The 20,100-nt window shown below is 41.4% G+C and overlaps 1 protein-coding gene across 1 annotated transcript in view; it reads left to right on the plus strand.

Annotated features, from left to right (window-relative positions):
* Positions 1 to 19,799, plus strand: part of LOC139288819 (probable phospholipid-transporting ATPase IIA) — a 29,232-nt gene extending 9,433 nt beyond the window's left edge. Inside the window, exons 8-28 of the mRNA XM_070910240.1 lie at positions 651 to 731; positions 1,149 to 1,224; positions 1,696 to 1,772; positions 2,009 to 2,169; positions 2,272 to 2,414; positions 3,252 to 3,364; positions 4,160 to 4,369; positions 7,006 to 7,167; positions 7,758 to 7,850; positions 7,983 to 8,066; positions 8,979 to 9,149; positions 10,223 to 10,321; positions 11,712 to 11,801; positions 12,073 to 12,217; positions 12,888 to 12,952; positions 14,229 to 14,384; positions 15,810 to 15,874; positions 16,105 to 16,213; positions 16,319 to 16,376; positions 17,830 to 18,033; positions 19,663 to 19,799. Coding sequence (XP_070766341.1) covers positions 651 to 731; positions 1,149 to 1,224; positions 1,696 to 1,772; positions 2,009 to 2,169; positions 2,272 to 2,414; positions 3,252 to 3,364; positions 4,160 to 4,369; positions 7,006 to 7,167; positions 7,758 to 7,850; positions 7,983 to 8,066; positions 8,979 to 9,149; positions 10,223 to 10,321; positions 11,712 to 11,801; positions 12,073 to 12,217; positions 12,888 to 12,952; positions 14,229 to 14,384; positions 15,810 to 15,874; positions 16,105 to 16,213; positions 16,319 to 16,376; positions 17,830 to 18,033; positions 19,663 to 19,799 — 2,499 coding nt within the window. The remainder of the gene's footprint in view (positions 1 to 650; positions 732 to 1,148; positions 1,225 to 1,695; positions 1,773 to 2,008; positions 2,170 to 2,271; positions 2,415 to 3,251; positions 3,365 to 4,159; positions 4,370 to 7,005; positions 7,168 to 7,757; positions 7,851 to 7,982; positions 8,067 to 8,978; positions 9,150 to 10,222; positions 10,322 to 11,711; positions 11,802 to 12,072; positions 12,218 to 12,887; positions 12,953 to 14,228; positions 14,385 to 15,809; positions 15,875 to 16,104; positions 16,214 to 16,318; positions 16,377 to 17,829; positions 18,034 to 19,662) is intronic.
* The last annotated feature ends 301 nt before the right edge of the window (positions 19,800 to 20,100 follow it).

The following is a 20,100-nucleotide window of genomic DNA, read 5'->3' on the forward strand; positions in this document are numbered from 1 at the left end:
TCAAATGTGAATATTTGCGGGTTTTCTTAATTTTCTATGATAATAAATTGAATATGTTTTGGTTTTGGACTTCTGGTCGGTCAAAACAAGACACACTGAAGATGTTAATTTGGACAGTTCATTGATTAATCGAGATAATAATCAGTAGATTCATCGATTGATAAAAGATAATTGTTAGTTGCAGCCCTTGGGCTAACTCAACCTTGAACTGCTACTTTTCCTACCTGTGCTGCTTCTGTCACCTCCTGCTCTCTGAGCCCCTGGTGACTTGTTTTCTCTCAAAAAACATCCTGGATCCACCAGATAGTAACAATAAAATAACCGCCATATTTGTCAAACAAAGTCATGGAATATTTATTTTCTGAATGTGTCGTAGCAGTTTGTCTACTAATTATAGCCTCAAGCAAAGCCTCAGCAATGTAAAATGCAAAACCGTAGAGCAAACACTGCTGCTGTATAAACTGTAAGTGAAAATATAAATTAACCTGATATCCAAATAAGTAATCTATTATCCAAGATAGTTACATCATGTTTGATGAGCATGTTAGGCAAAACTTTGCTTGTTCTCATTTTTTTCTCAACAGTTTATAATATTCAAGTCACGTTTTCTTGTGTCAGTGATCCTAAACCACGTTTTTGATGTCTCACAGGACCTTCTACAAATCAGATCATATGTGTACGCAGAAGAACCAAACATTGATATCCATAACTTTATTGGAACTTTCACCAGGGTGAGTGCTTATACTGTATTACTCTTCTGTTGAACCCTGAGCCCCTTTTAGACATGCACCCCTTTATGTTGATCTGATGGCAATTTAACATCAGCACCTGAGTCGCGTTCACTTAAAGGTCATGACGGCAATCGTGCTAGATTGGACCGAGTAACATTTCTATATCACGGTGAAAGTCTTAAATGAACGCCGTCAGACAAACTTAAAGACTACCGCAGCACAAGGTCAGCCACGCACAGAGAGAGAGAAAGAGCGCCTTATATCAGATCAGCCTATAAAACTATTTGTCCTCTCGGGGTTCTCTTAACTACCACAGTAATGATTTGACTAACAGTCTCTCCCTATGAGATAGCTATTATTTGACGGGTATCTGTCTTCTCTCATCATTCTGTATATTTGTCGTCTCAACTGTTACAGGAAGATGGGGACCCGCCAGTCAACGAAAGTCTCAGCATTGAGAACACCCTGTGGGCCAGCACCGTTGTTGCCTCTGGTAAATATCTGACTGGCGGTGCAGTTCTGCCGATGAGGCAGCTAATATCCAGGAAATAACCAGGACCAGCCTTTGCCCTTAGCGCACAGAGCGGTGCTGAAGCGTGGCTTCCTTCACAACTGTTGATCTGATGACATGTCTAACCAAACACACACACAGAAAAAGTAATGAGGCAGTCAGGCATTTTGCCTCGTTTATAAATAGCTCAGGGGCAGCTTATCATAATGGTAAAGAAAGGGTGCTTCTCCCACAGGAGACTCAATCCACTTTAAACCACGCTAACATATGTTGTCCATCAAGCAATATGAAGTCTGCATCCTATATTCCAAATGACATCCTTCATTTGAAAAAGTCTATTCATGCCAAGATTATAAGTCTGGGAAACATCTTCTTGACATACTGTGTTTTATGTTGTTCCTTTTATTATATCGACCTGAGGCAGTTTTGGTCTTTTTCTCTCCCTCGCCCCAGGCACAGTGGTGGGGGTTGTGATTTACACAGGCAGGGAGCTGCGCAGCGTCATGAACACCTCTAACCCAAGGCACAAGGTACAGTAGTGGGAACCAGAGCCCAAAGACCAACATTTGATCATTTAGTTTGCATGAGGATGTATTTATTTGTAGGATTTTGATTGAATTTATCCATAATAGATTAATTATGTAATTCATTTAACTTTTAATTAATTGATGCGTTCATTTACTTAGACTTACATATTGCACTTACACAGACCATTTCTGTTTATATTCACTTGACTCATAATGTTTGCCTCTGTTGTTCATGGCAGGTGGGTTTGTTTGACTTGGAAGTGAACTGTTTGACTAAGATCTTGTTTGGTGCCCTGGTGGTGTTGTCACTGGTCATGGTGGCCCTCCAGCATTTCGCTGGCCGTTGGTACCTCCAGATCTTTCGCTTCCTGCTGCTCTTCTCTCACATTGTGCCCATTAGGTGCGACTTAAGATTCTCTTCTTTAAAATCATCTTCAGTGTTGCATTGTGTTTACATGCAAGGAGTTAAAAAGCACTCATGTACTGTTTTTATTTGATGCAGTTTGCGTGTCAATCTGGATATGGGAAAGATGGTTTTCAGTTGGATGATTAAGAAAGACTCCAAGATCCCTGGGACGATGGTGAGGGCTAGCACCATACCTGAACAGCTTGGACGCATCTCCTACCTGCTGACTGACAAAACAGGTTAGACTGCAGGAAGTGGCTGTGAAAAGCAGCATACTTTATAGTAAAGTACCCTTGATTGGGTGGCCAAAAGAATCACTGAGGCCACCGTGTGGAGTACTAAAATGAGTGGTTATAGTGCTGGGGATTTGCCAAGGAAGTATCCAGTAGGACAGAGTTAAATTGTTTCCTTCCCTGGGGGGGGGGGTTTGCTCCATGGTGGGGTTTCTGCTCCCAGAGACCTGCTACTTATTGGACCCTTAAATCATAAAAAAAGCCCAAAGTCTCTCATCCATACACACCTTTTAGAGCGCAACACCTCCACCAGTGCACTTTCTCAGGCGCGAGGTGTTACGCGTCAGATTTATAGCCCTCATGCCCAATAAAATGATCAGCCATTTCCCCATCCAGAGCATGATAAGGCCGGTGGGGTCTGCAGGTCAGACTAATGTACGTGCGAGGCCCCCGAGGTCTTTTTGATATACTGGCGGAAAATGCTTTTAAAGTGAGTGTGAGGATATGGAGGATGTGAGTAGTGTAGTAGTGAAAGGAGGGCTTCTGGCTTTTTCCCCCCAATCACCATGTGTGACATGCAAACTCTGTTTTAAATAACCGATTGTTTGTAAATCCCAACCTGTGGAAGATGTAGAAATACTTCCAGTTATTGATACGAGAAGAGTTTCCAGAATGATTCATTTATCATTTATCATCATCTAAAATATCAGATTTTCTGCCCTCAATTATTATGTCTCACATGTAGCACATTATGCTAAAATTAATCTTGAACTTAACTGTTTCAATTGTATTTATTTTGGAGGAATTTCACTATTTGAATGCCTGTACTGTAATCTTTACCAGGGACTCTCACTCAAAATGAAATGGTGTTCAGGCGGCTGCATCTTGGAACTGTGGCATATGGGATGGACTCGATGGATGAAGTACAGAGCCATGTGTTCAGCGCCTACACACAGGTATAAAAAATACTTGCATGAGTCTGTGCACTTCTCTGTGTCTGTCAGAGAGAAGAAATTACTGAAAATTCACTCACAACATTCAGAAAACAAACAGAAAACAAAAGATTGAGATTCCAAAATCCCGGGAAAGGCTAAAACAAACAGATACAAGCATTGTTTCAAGAAACATATCAGTTTGTGATTATTGTTTGGCCGAATGCTTCCTGACCTCAGATGACACTCTTTGTCCTCCTTGACACCAGAGGTTAGTGAAGCAGGAAACAGGATTAGCCCACAAGCAAAGCACTGACCGGACTTCTTTAATGACGCTACCATTAACCCCTGGAACGCACAGCCTTCTAAAAATAGCAAGGCCACAATACAGAGGCAAATTGTTCATATTTACTTTACACATCTGGTTATGTTTACAGACCACTATGACAGCAAATGATTTAAACTGGGGTTAGTGAAGCAGCTAGTTTCTCAGACTAAAACCTACACATCCCCAGTCAGTCATCTCTAATCTCTTAAATTAGCTTTTTGAATGTGTATTGATGTATATAGAAGTTCAAGTGTTCATACAGCTTGTTTCATTTTCAATGAAAAACAGGACTACAAAATTTCAGTCACTCATACGGCTTCATTTTGTGGACAGTACAGATTATTTGTTCTATTGGCTACAATAGCTGCGCTCTCAGAAAAACCTTGACCTCAAAGAAAGACTCCCTTTAGAAAAAGGTGTTATAACTCTTTTCAGATTCCAGTATGTCCCTCTTTTGATCACAGTACCTTCTGTACCTTATTTCTCTTCAGCCCACCCATGACCTTCCATCCTCCAGGGCTCCGGCGGCCACTAAGGTCCGCAAGACCATCAGCAGTAGAGTTCATGAGGCAGTGAAGGCCATCGCCCTGGTGCACAACGTGACACCCGTATACGAGGCCAATGGTGTGACGGACCAGGCCGAGGCTGAGCAGCATTATGAAGACACATGCAGAGTCTACCAGGCTTCCAGCCCAGATGAGGTATGATGGCCAGCCACACAGAACCGCATGCACGTTCCTCTAGTTTTAGTATTTATTTTTTATCAACATAAGGGTTAAATGCTCCTTAGTAGACTCTTCAAAACCCACAGGGCATCTGCTGATATGAAAATGTAATAGTACCAATTATCTTGGCTCTAAATCCTAAAATATATCACAAACAACCTCAGCGATTTAAAAGCCCCCTCCAGTCCAAAATATGATTTACTTATTGCTACTTCACTCTGCTGAAGAGAGGAAGTTTCTGTGTTCTCACCTTAAATCTGAGTTTACGTGTACATAAGAGCATGATTTTCACACACTCAACTAGTTTGAAAGCCAGTCGTGGTCCAATATACAACTTACACAAAGGTGATGTGGAAACTTGAAACCCTCAGCACACACACAGTTAAACTTTTGAAATGCAATATATATGTATATATTCTGGATTGTTCAATGAGGGATTTGAGATATTTTAACAAGGTGATTGAAGTTCTTTTTGGAAATACCGTACCAATCAGACTCAAATTATTATTCATAGCAGAGTATTTTTGTGTGTCTGAAAACATGTCTGGAGGGGATCTTTAACATTTTATCATATAATTATCATATAACCTCTAATTCCAGCAGACACAACAGTTTAAATATTGAAATATGTTTAAAAAGAGGACGTAAGTAAAATAAATAAATAAAGTAAAATTAAAGAACAGAAATAAGACACGGTGGGCTCGCTGGATTTATTCTTTAAAAACAATAACAGTTTATTGCTCTGCTTCTTTTTTGCATCTGTGTGGAATCAAAAATGCAGACTTGAACGTTTCACACATTTATTATACAAACAGCTGCAGTATATCCATCAGATGACGTACGTAAATACACACAGGCAAATACCTATATGTAGATATACTTCAGCTTGACCCGTTGGGAAATGTACACTTAATCTACTTGAACATAATTTTCTCAAGGACAGAACAGACTTCCGATCTCAAGATGGAGAGTTTCTCAGTAAAGGCCATTATCTTGAGTGTCTTCACTGCTTTCTTACTTGAGGGCGAACATTCACAAGCCAAATAACATTCCACATTTATGTCCTTGATCAGTATGAATTCTTTGAACATCAGGAAGAGGGCTGCGGAATTTGACTTGATCCATTTCCTGCGGTGTAAATACGGATTTCCTTAATGTGCTCCCCAGCCCATTGCACTTATGCCCTTTTGAATTTCCTCTTTGATAACATACTTTAATAGAGCCCAGTACATCTGTTGTGATTAAAGATCTGTGGTTTATATTGTGGGAAGGAAATTGAGCCGTTTTATTCTTTTAGGTCACGCTGGATAAAAATTTAAACTGTTTTCTTGGAGTTGTTGAGCCCTGAAAGGTGCATTGTCTCGGTTTGATGCAATCTAGATTCAGTTTGCTTTCCTACAGCTTTCAGGAAGTCTTAATATAGATCTGGTTTTGGCTGTGAGCTATATGGACACAATGTCAGTGACTGTTGAATGCATGGTTTTTACCAATGCAGTCAAACCTGACATTTTGCCACATACATGTCACTATTTCAAGATATATACATGCACATGAAAAAGTGATTTTTTTTTTTTTTTTTGCTCATGTATTAATGTCAGTAATAATAATCAAAAGGATGACTTATATTATGTGTGATTCACCAAGGCACCTTTTCAGCTCATAATGTCAGCCGTGTGGTGGTTCTGAGTCAAGCACACAGCATTATTCAGTCCAGTTAGAAATCTGCAGCTAACCCAGATGCTGCTATTACAAGGTGGTGCTGTTGTGGCCGACACCAGGTCCAAGAATGCCTCGACAGTGACTAATTTCTAGACTGTGACTAAACACTTCATCTTCATATTTCCCAACCTGGATGAGTAACATTACGGTAGTCAGAGCTTTTCTGACGTTAAAGTGCTCCTGGCCAGGCATTGTCAGACTACATGGTCATGTATTGCCAAAAATACATAGTTTCAGAACCACAAAATCTGTGTTGTTTTTTTTAAAAGTTAGAGTTGGAACGTGGCAGTCTTTGTTGTTTTCTCTCATCTGTGTCCATTTGGCCGCTCTGCTATTAGACCTGTCAGAAGATGGATGATGAATTGGGTATGTGATGTGGCTTCTGGTCTGGAAGTTATTGGGCAATGTCATCTCCCCTCTTTGTCTCCCCACAGAGACCCACAAACACACAAGTTAACATTAGCATTAATGGATGTCATCTGTTGTGTCCTTCAGAAAGGATCGAGCAAAAACTATATTTTCAGTTCAGAAATGGACATCTCCCTAGTTTATCCGTCAATAGTCTTGAGTGCTGAAAATGCTTGAGCCATTGATTAAGGCTGAATGGTTACTGTGCTCTTTGACATCCTACTCAGCCCAAAGTGCCCTTCACTGTTTTCTTTGTAATTCAAGTAATGATCATCAATAATCATATTGACATAGTGGCTTTAACACGAAAATAATACAAACTCTAAGCAGTGGTCACTTTTGACTCTTCTTGTGTGTACCTGAACAATAATTATGTTTTATTATTTGGTAAACAACAACAAATGTTAGCTATTATATTCACCTATATTCACTTATATATTTTAAAATGACCACCCACTGAAGCCTTTACAATGCGCTGTTGGTAGGTGTCGCTGGTGCAGTGGACTGAGAGTGTTGGTCTGACACTGGTGGGACGAGACCAGTCCTCCATGCAGCTGCGGACCCCTACTGGCCAAATACTGAACTTCACCATCCTGCAGATATTCCCCTTCACCTATGAGAGCAAGAGGATGGGCATCATAGTGCGAGTGAGTGCCAAGATTTAGAACTTTATTACTTGTGATTAAGGCTCTCTTCCGTTGCAGCAGCTGTTGTGCATTTTGCTTTTTCATGTGCTTCAAAGAAATTTAATTGATTTCCTAGTTTGACCTGCTTAAATATTACTTTCTATTACAATGTAAGTCAGTGCTTGTTGCTAGGGGGGGGGGGGGGGGGCAATTGGGACTTAACACAAGCTTTAACAAGACAAACAAAAGAAAAACAGATTACTATTAAACATTATCTGAGAAAAACCTCACCTTTAATGACCTCTGACTAAGTCTGATGACTAACTTTATTTTTGTTGGCTGGGCTATAACTCAGGAAGCCTGGGATTTTGAAAGTTGACTTCCTCATGATAATATTTTCAAAAGCTTTTTTGAAACCCCTTGTGGATACCAAAATAAATTATGCATTTCTAGGCAACACAAAATCATAAAATAGTGCACGTGCACCTTGGCTCACGTGGGTATGGACTGGAAATCCCTTCTGAGTGAAACAGACTTGGGTATTTGTGTAAGATGTTTTTATATCCTATTGATGTCTCATGCTGAATAAACTGGGATTAATTGGTTTCTAGGATGAATCTACAGGAGAGATCACTTTCTACATGAAGGGTGCTGATGTGGTGATGGCAGGCATCGTCCAGTATAATGACTGGCTGGAAGAGGAGGTAGAATTCCTTCTTTTTCACAAGACATGATGAAGATGTAACAACAGCAATTTTATTCCTGTTATAAATAACTCACAGACGTATACGCTTTGTAACCTGCTGAATCCAGATGTTGCTGACTCTGTTTTCTAGTGCGGAAACATGGCGAGGGAGGGCCTGAGGGTCCTTGTGGTCTCCAAAAAGTCCCTGACAGAGGAGCAGTATCAAGACTTTGAGGTAAGCGCCGTCTCATAAGATTAACCCACAGTGGTGTGAGGCTTAGCTGAGGTGCTGGGTCTCAGATTCGTCCTAGAACAAGACAATACTCACACACAATTTACACATTTATTTTGTCTGGCTTATGTTTAATAAAGCTGTTATAGCTGGTAAACCGCAGAAACATCAACAGTGTGTTCCATATCTCAAATTACACTCAAACAAATGCAGAATGATATTTTATGCAGGCATGTTGAGTATTTCTAAATGTCAAAGCGTGTGTTGTTGGGTAATTAGAGGGTCCAGTCCATATACCCCACCCTCCCACGCACGAACACCCAGGCCCCACTCATTGTTTGAGCAGGGCAGGGTTGTCTCCCCTACAGTCTTCAGCCCCAGGCCCATTACTGAAGTGTATAATTGTGTGAGCAGAGCTGGTGGGCAGCAGTGAGTCACCAACTGAGTCACACACAGAGTTTGTGTTCCTGTATGAGTCACACTCAGATTGTTTTTGCTTTATCTCACTCGCAAATTGCCATGGAGCTGGAGCACTGAAGATGGGCGTTAACCAATTGATCATGTCTGTTCTCTATTTCCAGCTTTCTAAAACATAGTAGCTTTAAGGGCTGCTTGCAAGCAAATGCCTGGTAGTTTGTATTTAAACTGAAACTTTGATATCTTATATGGAAGTTTCATGCTGTTTATGCTGCACACAGTTCAATCTCTGTGTAGGTTGCAAGTTGAGTTGAGGCATCCCTGTGGCAGTTGTGTATACTTTTCTCTAAGTTTGTCATGACTTCCACAGCTGGTGGCCATATTGATATTTTCTCCTTCTATTCCTTGCTGTGTCCCTTCTTGCAATGATTCTACCTTATTTATACTAATTTAATCTCCTCCCGCTCGAAATATTCCCATCCCTCTCTCGCTCCCCAGGCACGGTACGTCCAGGCCAAGCTCAGCGTCCACGACCGCTCTCTGAAGGTGGCCACGGTGATTGAGAGTCTAGAGATGGAGATGGAGCTGCTGTGTCTGACTGGGGTGGAGGACCAGCTCCAGACGGATGTCAGGCCCACCCTGGAGATCCTCCGCAACGCAGGCATCAAGGTCTGGGGGGCAGACGGCCTCATAGCTCACAGTAGCAACAAACTAAAGAAACAAAACATAGAAACAAGACAACTACATATGTTTTTCATATCTACCTACATGAACGAGCCTCATCCAAGTGCCTCCTTTAAGTATAAAAACCAAGGCTATAGTGAATTTGAATGAATTATATGGAAAGTGGTTGTTGATTAGTACACTTCAGATGGTTGATATAAACCATTAGACCACATTTTTATGAAAATGAGCATTTGGTTTTGTGCAAGGAAACCAGAAAGCTGATGAGTCACTGTTGGGAAAGTTGGCCTAATTTAAAGGGTCGGTTCGCCCAAAATCCCAAATGTTCTCACTTAGCTTCAGTGGCATCTGGCAGTGCCAATAGTTTAGTTTTATCTGCTCAGGTTTTGAGATACCTGTTTCTGAGATTTCTGTCTCCACCCCAGTACAGTGGAAGTGAATGTAATTTCATTTCAGCTGCTCACAGCATTTGAAAAATGAATGGGGTTCTGTGGGTTCTCCAGAGTAGAAGAAAGACATGTCACTGCTGAAGTTTTTAATGTAGTTGTTTCAGTGCTGTGAACATCAGAAATGAAATTCCATTCATCTCCATTGAATCTGAGTGGTGGCAGAAATCTCTGGGATGAATATCTCGAGACCCGAGCAAATAAAACCCAAAACCACTACAGTTAAGAAATCTTCTTTTGTAATTTGGGTGAATCAACCATTTAAATTCTCTGCGATTACCCTCTTTAAGCAACATCCAAAACGGTCGTGATATGCTGTGATACCAATCTATGTGATGTCTTCTGTTTGAAGCACAAGTACAATTAAGTAAACCATGTTTGATCATAAGATAAGTTCACACACTGTGGCTCCCAGACAGAGCAGTTACAGGTTGCTTGATTAAGTCAGTGATTAGAGTCTTTGATCCCTGGAACTGAGCTTTTATTAACTGATTTAACAGAGAGATTATGGAACCAGTTTGTTTCACGTAGTCACAGGTTTGAGTGGAATTTCTCTTCAAACATCAGTGTTTCTAATGAATCCAAACATGATCTTTGCTGGTTTCTGTGTAGGTTTGGATGCTGACCGGAGACAAGCTTGAAACGGCCACATGCACGGCTAAGAACGCCCATCTGATCACCCGCAACCAGGACATCCATATCTTCAGACCCGTAAGTGCAGGACGAGGGCCTTTTCCTTTTATATGCATATGAAGTGGGTAATAGTTGATTTTAGTCCCACAGGGTTCATCCCAGTTCAATGCAACACTGACAGTTTCCTGACTCCATCGACCCACGGGCATCCATTCTCTGTGCGACCAAGGCCCATTAGCTAGTGGTCATGCAGCCCCACACAACTACGCATGCAGCCCAAGCCAGCATCCACAGCTGAATAAATCACCTCCCACCAGTGAAAGCATCCAAGCCACTGTCAAAGAGAACAAACAGGCCTTCGCTCAAACAGAGAGGAGAAACCAGCTGAACCACTCCCAGAGGGAACATGCAGAGGGCTCACTTCCTAATTTGTTTTGCAGGTTTTGGGCTTTCTCGCCGCTTTGATAGTCCCCTTCTGCCTTCCCCTCTGGACCCATGCCAGAGCAGAAGGAGCGCCTGCCATATAGGAAGGTTACAACTTGCGTACGACTGCGGTTACTGGAAGAGAATAACAATGGTTGGCACGGCTTGAAAACCTCTGTCCCAGTGGACGGGGGAGTGCTGACTGGGCCTGCAACACATACATCTGGATTAGTTTCCTGGTGGCCACCAATGGCCTGATCTGGATTGACGTATGAATAGTCAGCGGTTAAAGGATATTCATTCCAGAGCATAACTGTTGTTGACGGATTAACACCATGCCTTGTCAGTGCTGCATTTTTGGGGAATCTTTAAGTCTATATTTGAACCTGACACAATTGTTAGGAACCTCAGTTGATTTTATAATACAGTATATTTTCTCATTTCCCAGTTTCCCATTCCAATTGAACTTTTTGAAGCGTATCTGGTAACGGCCAGACATTACCGTTATTACATTATACATTCATTTCATTTCATTTCTGCTTCGTTGAGCTAAAAACTGTAACAGAGGTTGATCCATCATAACAACCCTACAACAATATAATTAGAATATGCACACACTTTAAAGGGTGGTGGTGTATGAACGTCTTCCAGTTCAAGTTACAGCCCCATGTTAACATAATGCATAGATGATCCCAATAATTTCCATGCAGTCAGTAGAGTTATACAAATTTTAGCTATCGTGAGAGAAAATGTTTGATCGGTCCCTATTGATATGGGAAAAATACTCAGTTTAATATTGTGACATTTATTTCAGTCATATCCTCCGGCCTTATCAGTTCATCATTTAGTTAGTTGGATGCTTTTGGCAGGTATTTCGTTTCTCTAACGTCTGCTGTCAATGCAGCTGGAGGGAAATGAGCTGCCATTCTTAAAATCTACCGCTCTGATAACAATCAGGGTGCAAAAGCTGACAGATTGCCATCCTTGATAGTGTGTGCTTGCTTGCATATGCGTACATTTATAAATGTGGTTGCTATTGCCATAGGTGACAACACGAGGGGAAGCCCACCTGGAGCTCAACGCTTTCAGGAGAAAACACGACTGCGCGCTGGTGATATCGGGGGACTCGCTTGAGGTAAACTCTGAGTGCATCTGTGTGTGTTTAACCCTCCTCCCACTGACTTGTCTCTCCTTATGAAACTCTGACATGTTTTCTGTGGGATGCATGATAATATCGCTGCCTCTGAAGCATCTCTGGAAGTGGTATCTGTGGTTAAAGTCACTTTCTAAACCGCAGTAGGAGTTAAACTGTAACTTAAGTTGAGGTGTTAAAGATCCACAGTTGAGATCAGTTATATGCGGTGGCCTAAGTTGCTCACCCGTCTGTTCTGGTGGGTTTCTTGCAGGTTTGTCTGAAATACTATGAGTATGAGTTCATGGAGCTTGCATGTCAGTGTCCCGCTGTGGTTTGCTGCCGATGTACCCCCACTCAGAAGGCTCAGATAGTCCGGCTGCTGCAGGAGCGCACAGGCAAACTCACCTGTGCTGTAGGTGAGTTGAAAATAGCAACTGTCCAGCAGCTTTTTCATGGGGGGGCAGTGGGTTTACTGTGGGTTTTAACATTCAACAACTTCTTTCCTTTCTCCAAATCCCCCTCAAAACATATTTATCTGTTTCAGCCACAAACCTCACTTCTACTCATCTCACCAGCACTCCCAGTATGGTCATTGATAAAATGCCACAATTAAGCAGAGCTGATTTAAATGTGCATTAATGATAAGATACTATTTATGATGATGTATGTATGATGATGATCACGAGGGCTAGAAACTTGTAACATAAACTAATTAAATTAATCACTGAGCTTCTTCTTTCACACATGTGAGGAGTGGAACACAACTCACTGAATTGAACATCAATCAACCTGAACATTTTAATGTGATTTTATTGTCTTATTGGAAAGATATTTTTATTACTATTTTGTTTTTCTGTCAAATTCAGCCACCCAGCCCCTTTATCTCACCCTTTATCTGGCAAATTCCAAACAGACATGTCATTTTCCTTTCTTTGGTTGTAGTTCTGATCTCTTAATCAGGCCAAATTAAGGGAGTGTCTGGTGACATTCACACACACAGACACACACGATACTGTCACTAACAGTTTGTATTGGTGAGTCACTGATGTGAATCCTGACACCTCCATGGCTTTTGTTTTCTCTTAGGGGATGGAGGAAACGATGTCAGCATGATCCAGGAAGCCGACTGTGGCGTGGGAGTGGAGGGAAAAGTAAGACTCTCTCCATGTCATCGCCTCACATTGACGTGCCGCTCTCACAGATTTTTGCTTTGTGTTTCCTGTCAAGATCTCTCTCACGTTCAGAGACATGTAGAGAGACGGGCACACAGATGATTCCTCTCCATGAGGGTCTATTGTCTGAGTAGAGGAAACAAAGATGACAGGATGCTTTTGTGCTTAAGTAAAAGTAAGAGTCTCTCATCAGCCAGCCTCTTGTGCTTCTCATGGTTCTCTTTGTAAATTCCCGGTCTAGATGGCTGGTTTGCTCAGACATGGACCTCATACATGTGTCAGCAATGATACTAGTTGTAGAAATGTTTTGACTTTTGGGGAAATTCGCTTATTCCCTTTCTTGCTCTCATGCGAAGAGTTTGTTGAGAACCGCTGCTTAGCTTAGCTTAGCTTAGCACAAAGACTGGAAACGGGGAAACTGCTAGCCTGGCTCTGAACAAGGGTAACAAATTGTACCTCCTAGCACCTCTAAAGCTCACTAATTAACATGTTATGTCTTGTTTGTGTGATCCGTACAAAAACGTAAGTGTAAACACAACAATTTTGTCGTTCTACTCGAGGTTGTGTGTGGAAATACTTCCTGGCCGGAAGCAGAGACTTACCGAAGTCTCTGATGGTTTTCCAGGAAGTCTGTGTGCTCTCGGCCAAGAAGTAGTCCGGCACATAAGCCCCCATTTTATGACAGAAAATAAAACTTGTTAGACAAGACTTGTTAACAGCAATTTTGATGATTGAATAATATTGATTAAGTAATTTTTTAAGCCAAAATGCCAAAAAATTCTCTGGTTCACAAATGTGAATATTTCCAGATTTTCTGAGTCTTCTGTGACAGTGAACTGAATTTCATGTTGGACAAAACAAGCAGTCTGAATATTTCAACTTGGGCTTTGGGAAATTGTGATTGGCGTTTTACAGACCAAACAATTAATTGACTAATTGACAAAATTATCATCAGAATAATCAGTAATGAAAATCATATATGTTGCAGACGTACTCCAGTTTTTGTATTTCCATGCTTTATTAGAATCTGCAGATCTGATGCCGGAAGAATTCCTGATTTTTTTTATTATTATTTTTACTAATGCCATGTTTGCAGGGAGTATTTGTCCACCTTCAGTCTGATTTTTGTGTTTCTTGCTATATATCTGTCACTGTACGATCAATTCATAATGAAACACCCAAAAGCCTGCTTTTCAGGTCAGCAAGGACTTCTTGTAGCTTGTCCTCACTGCCCTCTGTGCTGCATGTTTGACAGGAAGGAAAGCAGGCCTCGTTGGCTGCCGACTTCTCTGTGACTCAGTTCAAACATTTAGGCCGTCTCCTCATGGTCCACGGTCGGAACAGCTACAAAAGGTCTGCAGCCCTCAGCCAGTTTGTCATCCACAGGAGCCTGTGCATCAGCACCATGCAGGTACAGTCCAATTAAAACATGGTGCCATTTGTGTTCATCAGTCATGTTGAAATTTTACCTTTTGGATTACAAGTATTTTACAGATTATCAATTTGCAAAACTTTGACCACCAACGTCTGCACTCATTTTGGCCTCAAAGTCCCACAAAATGAAAGCATCTGTAACAGAAATTAGGTAATACCTCACATACTAAGGCTAGCAGAGCATCAAACAGTTTACAAGTTTAATCCTTGTTGCATTTTAAAATAGAAAATATGGCTGTCAAACTGTAACTAGGTAACTAACTCATCAAAACAGTCTGTAGTGATGATTTCCTCTTGATTATAAAATGGTAATGAGAAAAAAGCACAATCTATGCAGAAATAAGTAAGTGGAATGATTTGAAGTTAGAATTATGAATGATCGAATATGCTGTATTACTGTAAACATATAAAATATGTAAAGCATATAAAGTCAGACTCTAGATTGAAGCATGTCTAGAGTCTGTCCTCACACTAAAGGAAATCCCACATTCATACAAGGTGAGTGATCTGTACAGTACATTTAGTAATAAACATTGAAACTTAAAATGACACTATATACTATAATATGAGTATAATATATGCTGAAGCATGTGATTTAGTGTTTTGCTGTTTGTATATGAGGACAGCATTATCTTGCACATTGAAACATTGAGGCAAAGCAATCATAAAATACTGTAAAATGAAAAAGAATGCATGCTATCTTGAAGTTTAAACACCTAAAATCTAAATGTGAGGAGGAAATGATCGGGGCGAGGCAGGGAGAAGTTTCAGGGGTGGTCATGGAAGGGTGGGGTGCATGATGACTCAGAGGAGTGGGCTCGTGGTGCCCTTCTGAGCCGCCCCCCTCCACACACACACACACACACCCAACACCGTCCCCAATCCAGTTCCCATATCCCAGTCCAACCTCAGCCCCCGCCATGGAGGGACAGCCCGTGACTCACTGCATCATGGACTTTGGGGTTTCAGGGAGGCCCTCCACACATTAACACCAACCGCAGCCGCAGCTGTGACCTGCCTGGATGTCAGGCTGACTAGTTGACAGCTCAGTATTGGCATCATGCGTATGTTGAAGACGCATGCTAGAATTAGTCGGTGAAGTTTGATTTTCTTTGACAGTATCGCCGCGGCAGAATGAGGATTATTGCATTTTCTGTGTGGGATTTAGCTAATTGATTAGTGGTTACTTTTTGATCTACCATGCCAGATTAATACTGTATCTTTCATTTCCTCCTATTTCTGTGATCTAAATGGACTCTCTTATTTCAGTTTGTAGCATTTGGAAAGCGATGCCCCTGATTTCTTCCATTGTCATCTGTAGTTCCATTTGAGTATTGATATGAAAAGAAGAATAAATGATGGCACAGTGACTTTCTCGGTTCTTCTTTTTGTGTTTCCCTAGGCGGTCTTCTCCTCAGTTTTCTTCTTTGCTTCAGTCCCTCTCTACCAAGGATTCCTTACTATTGGGTGAGATACAAACTCTGAATGGCGATGACTTATCAAGAGAGCATTTGACTGCCTTGTTTCCCTGGCATTTCCTCTGTGTTAAAGCGCTGTTGAAATGCGAGAAGGGGAAAATATGAAAGCATTGTCTATTGGACTGATGCATTTCACTGCTGAATCGAACAATGAAATGTGTGCCATTTTATTGGGAGCATGTTCCCCACACTGAGGTCACACGGATTTCTCTGTTTCAGCTACTCCACTATCTACACCATGTTCCCTGTTTTCTCTCTGGTGTTGGACAAAGATGTTAAGTCAGAGGTGGCAATGTTATATCCGGAATTGTACAAAGATCTCTTGAAGGTATTTCATGAATGTTCTTACAAAAAGTCTTACAGTGCAGCCAAATATGATATACAGAAATGTGTTTGAAAAATGGTGAATTTTATGTCTGATTTCTTTCCACAGGGTCGACCACTTTCTTTCAAGACATTTCTAATATGGGTCTTAATAAGTATCTATCAAGGTAAGGAACAGTTTAAACAAACTGCTGAAGTAAGAGATATACTTATAATAACCTAAATACAACGGTACACACAAACACATGTTGTAAGGTCAACATACACTGCAAACATACTGTATCATAGAGGCACCACTTTACATACAAAGACTCAGCAGTTTTGGAGCGTTCAAACAGTATTTTAGGCCACATTTTTGCTCTAGTCGTTTGCAGATGTACAAGGCGTCAGATCAGACACCAAGATGAAGATCAGATGTCTAATTTAGGCAGACAGACAAATCAAACCCCGAAAAACAAAGATAAAAGAAGGTATCTGGCTGAGCTTCGTGACACAGTACTCTTTAACAGCCCACACACTTTCTTCTTAATTTCTGTAGGATTTATTTCTGTGTGTCAGAAAAGCCTGAGGTAACTTTCCGACATGGACCATTTGTAGTGAAAAGACGTTTACAGGGGCATCATAAGCTACGCCCCGAAACCTTTTATCTATTACTGTCAAAACATTAACGGCCCATTTTACTACTGATCTCAAGCTACTGTATATCTCCAAGTAATGGGGCCTGTTTTCCAAACCACTTCTCTGTATGTTGGTATCACTTTACTCACAGTTTCTTCTACTGTAGCTTCTGTGGGATGTTCAAGGCGATTAAATCATTTCAGGTACACGATTGTTTGTGCCAGGTCGAAGATTTTTAAAAGAATTGTGAGAAAAGATATGCAAATAAGGAAAAACGTGTCTGTTTAACATTAATGAAGCAATGGAGAGGACTGTGTGGCTGGCTAATTTAGTTAAAAACACGGGTAGATAAACACGCTCAGCAGCAGCCTTTTCAGTAAGCTACCTAGCTCCAGCTAACTTCCATCAATCTACACCAGCTGGTGCACGTAACGTTAATCATCCATATAGCCTACTGTACTGCATCCTGCTGTAGCATCACTATATTAGCTCTTGTAGCAGTAGCTGAATCATATAACGCTAACAAAGTTAGCTCTGATGAATGTTAGCTGCTGGTGTGCTCTGCTCAGTGTGTTTGACTACTAGTGTTTTCAGGTAAGCTAGCAAGCAACACAGTCCTCTCATTTACTCCAGTCTGTGTTCATCATTGATGCTAGACACACACCCACATCCTGGACTAATCTCTGGACATGCCCACCCCATAATCATATAAGCATGAGGAGAATTAGAAATGTGGAGAGGGCAACGGGAAAAGGAAATAGATAAATGATTAAATGTGCACCAAGATAAAATATAGAACTGATTGGAGGTGAAGGAAAAGTATACAGCTTGATTTTTCTCATGGTTTTGACTCATAGTTTCAGGCCTACGTAGTTCTGATCCTGCAGGATAGTATTTCAGTCACACTTTTTCCAGGCTAAAGATCTACTGGTTAAATGTTGCTGTTCATTCCTGTGAAGTGTTGGTCTCACTCTCAGGTTGTATCCTCTTTTACCTCCGCAGGGAGCATCATCATGTACGGGGCGATGCTGCTCTTCGAGTCAGAGTTCGTCCATATTGTTGCCATTTCCTTCACCTCTCTCATCCTGACTGAGCTGCTGATGGTGGCCCTGACCATTCAGACGTGGCACTGGCTCATGATAGTCGGCGAGCTCCTGAGCTTGGCCTGTTACGTCGCCTCACTCGTCTTCCTGCACGAGTTCATAGGTGAGTGAACACAAACACGCGTACATAATCTCACATTTCACCCACACAGGAGGCGACTCTGAACCTGTAGCAGCGTGTCTCATTCAAACGAGAAAACGAATGCAGTCTGCATTCATTTCACTGATAGATGTTATTGTGCGTTTGCTGACCTTGAAATAGTGCGTAAGAGGGACCTGCTTATTCATATTATGCCTCTGGTGTACAATAAGCTTTGGTATGCTGGATATGAGGAAGGCTAAAGGTGAGTGCATTGACAAATTGTCCTGGTGTGGACGAGGCTCAGGCATACTGTAGTATCAAAGAGGAAATGCCAACCGTCCTGTTTCCTGTGGACTGCCAAGGTTCATGTGTTTATCACAGTAAAGATAGAAACCGATTCATGAAACATAAACAACTTTTATAGCAGAAGACGTTTGTATTGTTAGTGTTTATATTACTCCATTACAGCCTGCATGTTTCCAGGCTGTTGGACATTTATTTACTTGAGCTGGCAAAAAACAGCCAGTTTTAGTTGAACCATATTAAGACTCGTGACATATACAGTACTCTAACCGAGGGCCTTCCAGGCCTTTATTTTCAGCTTTATGTGGGGTGTGGAGCTCCATTTTCAGCCTACAATCTCGACCGCTGAGGGTCATGACTGGCATGTGGTCAAGTTTACCCTTTTTGGACACTTTTCCTCCCTCTTGAAGTCAGACTGGAATAGATTTAAAAGGCTGTTCTTCTGTTGCATGTGCAGTTTATACACTTCTTTGGACATTTTCCAAGGAAATTCGTTTGAAACTAATTTTTCTGTCTTCTGCATTCAAGGACTGATATGGTTTTGTCAAGAACCCCTGAGAGAAATTATATTTGACTTATTACTCACTTTTAACATGGACAGTCTATAGTAGAGGTTGTCAGGCACGCCACCCCCACACAAAGCTTAGCACCCGATTGCCGCAATTTGTGTCATAACTCAGTAAAATCTGACACACACAGACATGATTCTTTTTAAAAGTGGTGTGACTCATACTTTCCGATGTACAAACAAACGTCCATAAATTTGCTTAGAAATCATAGAAAAAAGACATTCCTTATACCCCCAGAACTTCACTTAAAATCATCACGTTTTTAAGTTTTCTTCAGCATCAAAGTAATCCAGTGATCGTTGTCTGTGCCTCCATGGGTGCATTGCAAACAGGAACTGCAAATAGCTAAATCGGCATACTTTTAATGTTGGCCATTTCCGAAATGCAAACGTGTACTAATACTAAACTAACTAAAAAAAAAAAAACAGAGCTCAAGTTGTAGCCTGCAGCTAACTCACCGTCTCCGTGGCAACGTTATACTTCCTGTACTTCCTGCAAAACTTGCAGGAGCATGATTATCACCGAAATCAAACGGGAGGGCAGTTGTCTAAATTTTGTGTGAGGGGTGGCACACAGTGTCAGAATGGTCTTTACCAAATGAGATAACGATGCCAGTACCAACATTTAACGTGACTTGATTATGAAATGAGTTGAGCTACAGTTATGATAAAACTGTCAACTGCCCAAAAATGACACTCAGAACCGTTAAATGATGCTTAGAAATGTATGTCTGTATCCTACAACCTCAATCTGACCTTTGACTCTTCATCTGTGCCAGACGTATACTTCATCACCACAGTATCGTTCCTGTGGAAGGTGACTGTCATCACGCTGGTGAGCTGTCTTCCCCTTTACATCCTCAAGTACCTACGCAGACGCTTCTCCCCGCCCAGCTACTCCAAGCTGACCTCTTAAAGACCGAGAGGAGCCTCCGGCCTCATGTACTGCAGGAAAACAGAAAGGAGTCCCTGTCTTCATCCAGCTGAGCCTGCGCTTAGACCAGAGAGTCAAACATGGATTCATTCCTTTAATTTGTTAGCTCGACTTTGAAATGTGAAAGGCGGACAGTTTTGTCAGGGTCAGGCTGTTTGCGGAGAGGGAGAGTTTGTGTTACTTGCTACACGTGTTTGATGCAAAGACTGAGTCAGTTTAACCGACGTATTTATTGTCAGCATAAAAATGTCCTGAACAGAAATATTTAATGTAATAACACACA

The sequence above is a fragment of the Enoplosus armatus genome, chromosome 8 (assembly GCF_043641665.1).
Source record: "Enoplosus armatus isolate fEnoArm2 chromosome 8, fEnoArm2.hap1, whole genome shotgun sequence".
Lineage (NCBI taxonomy): Eukaryota > Metazoa > Chordata > Actinopteri > Centrarchiformes > Enoplosidae > Enoplosus > Enoplosus armatus.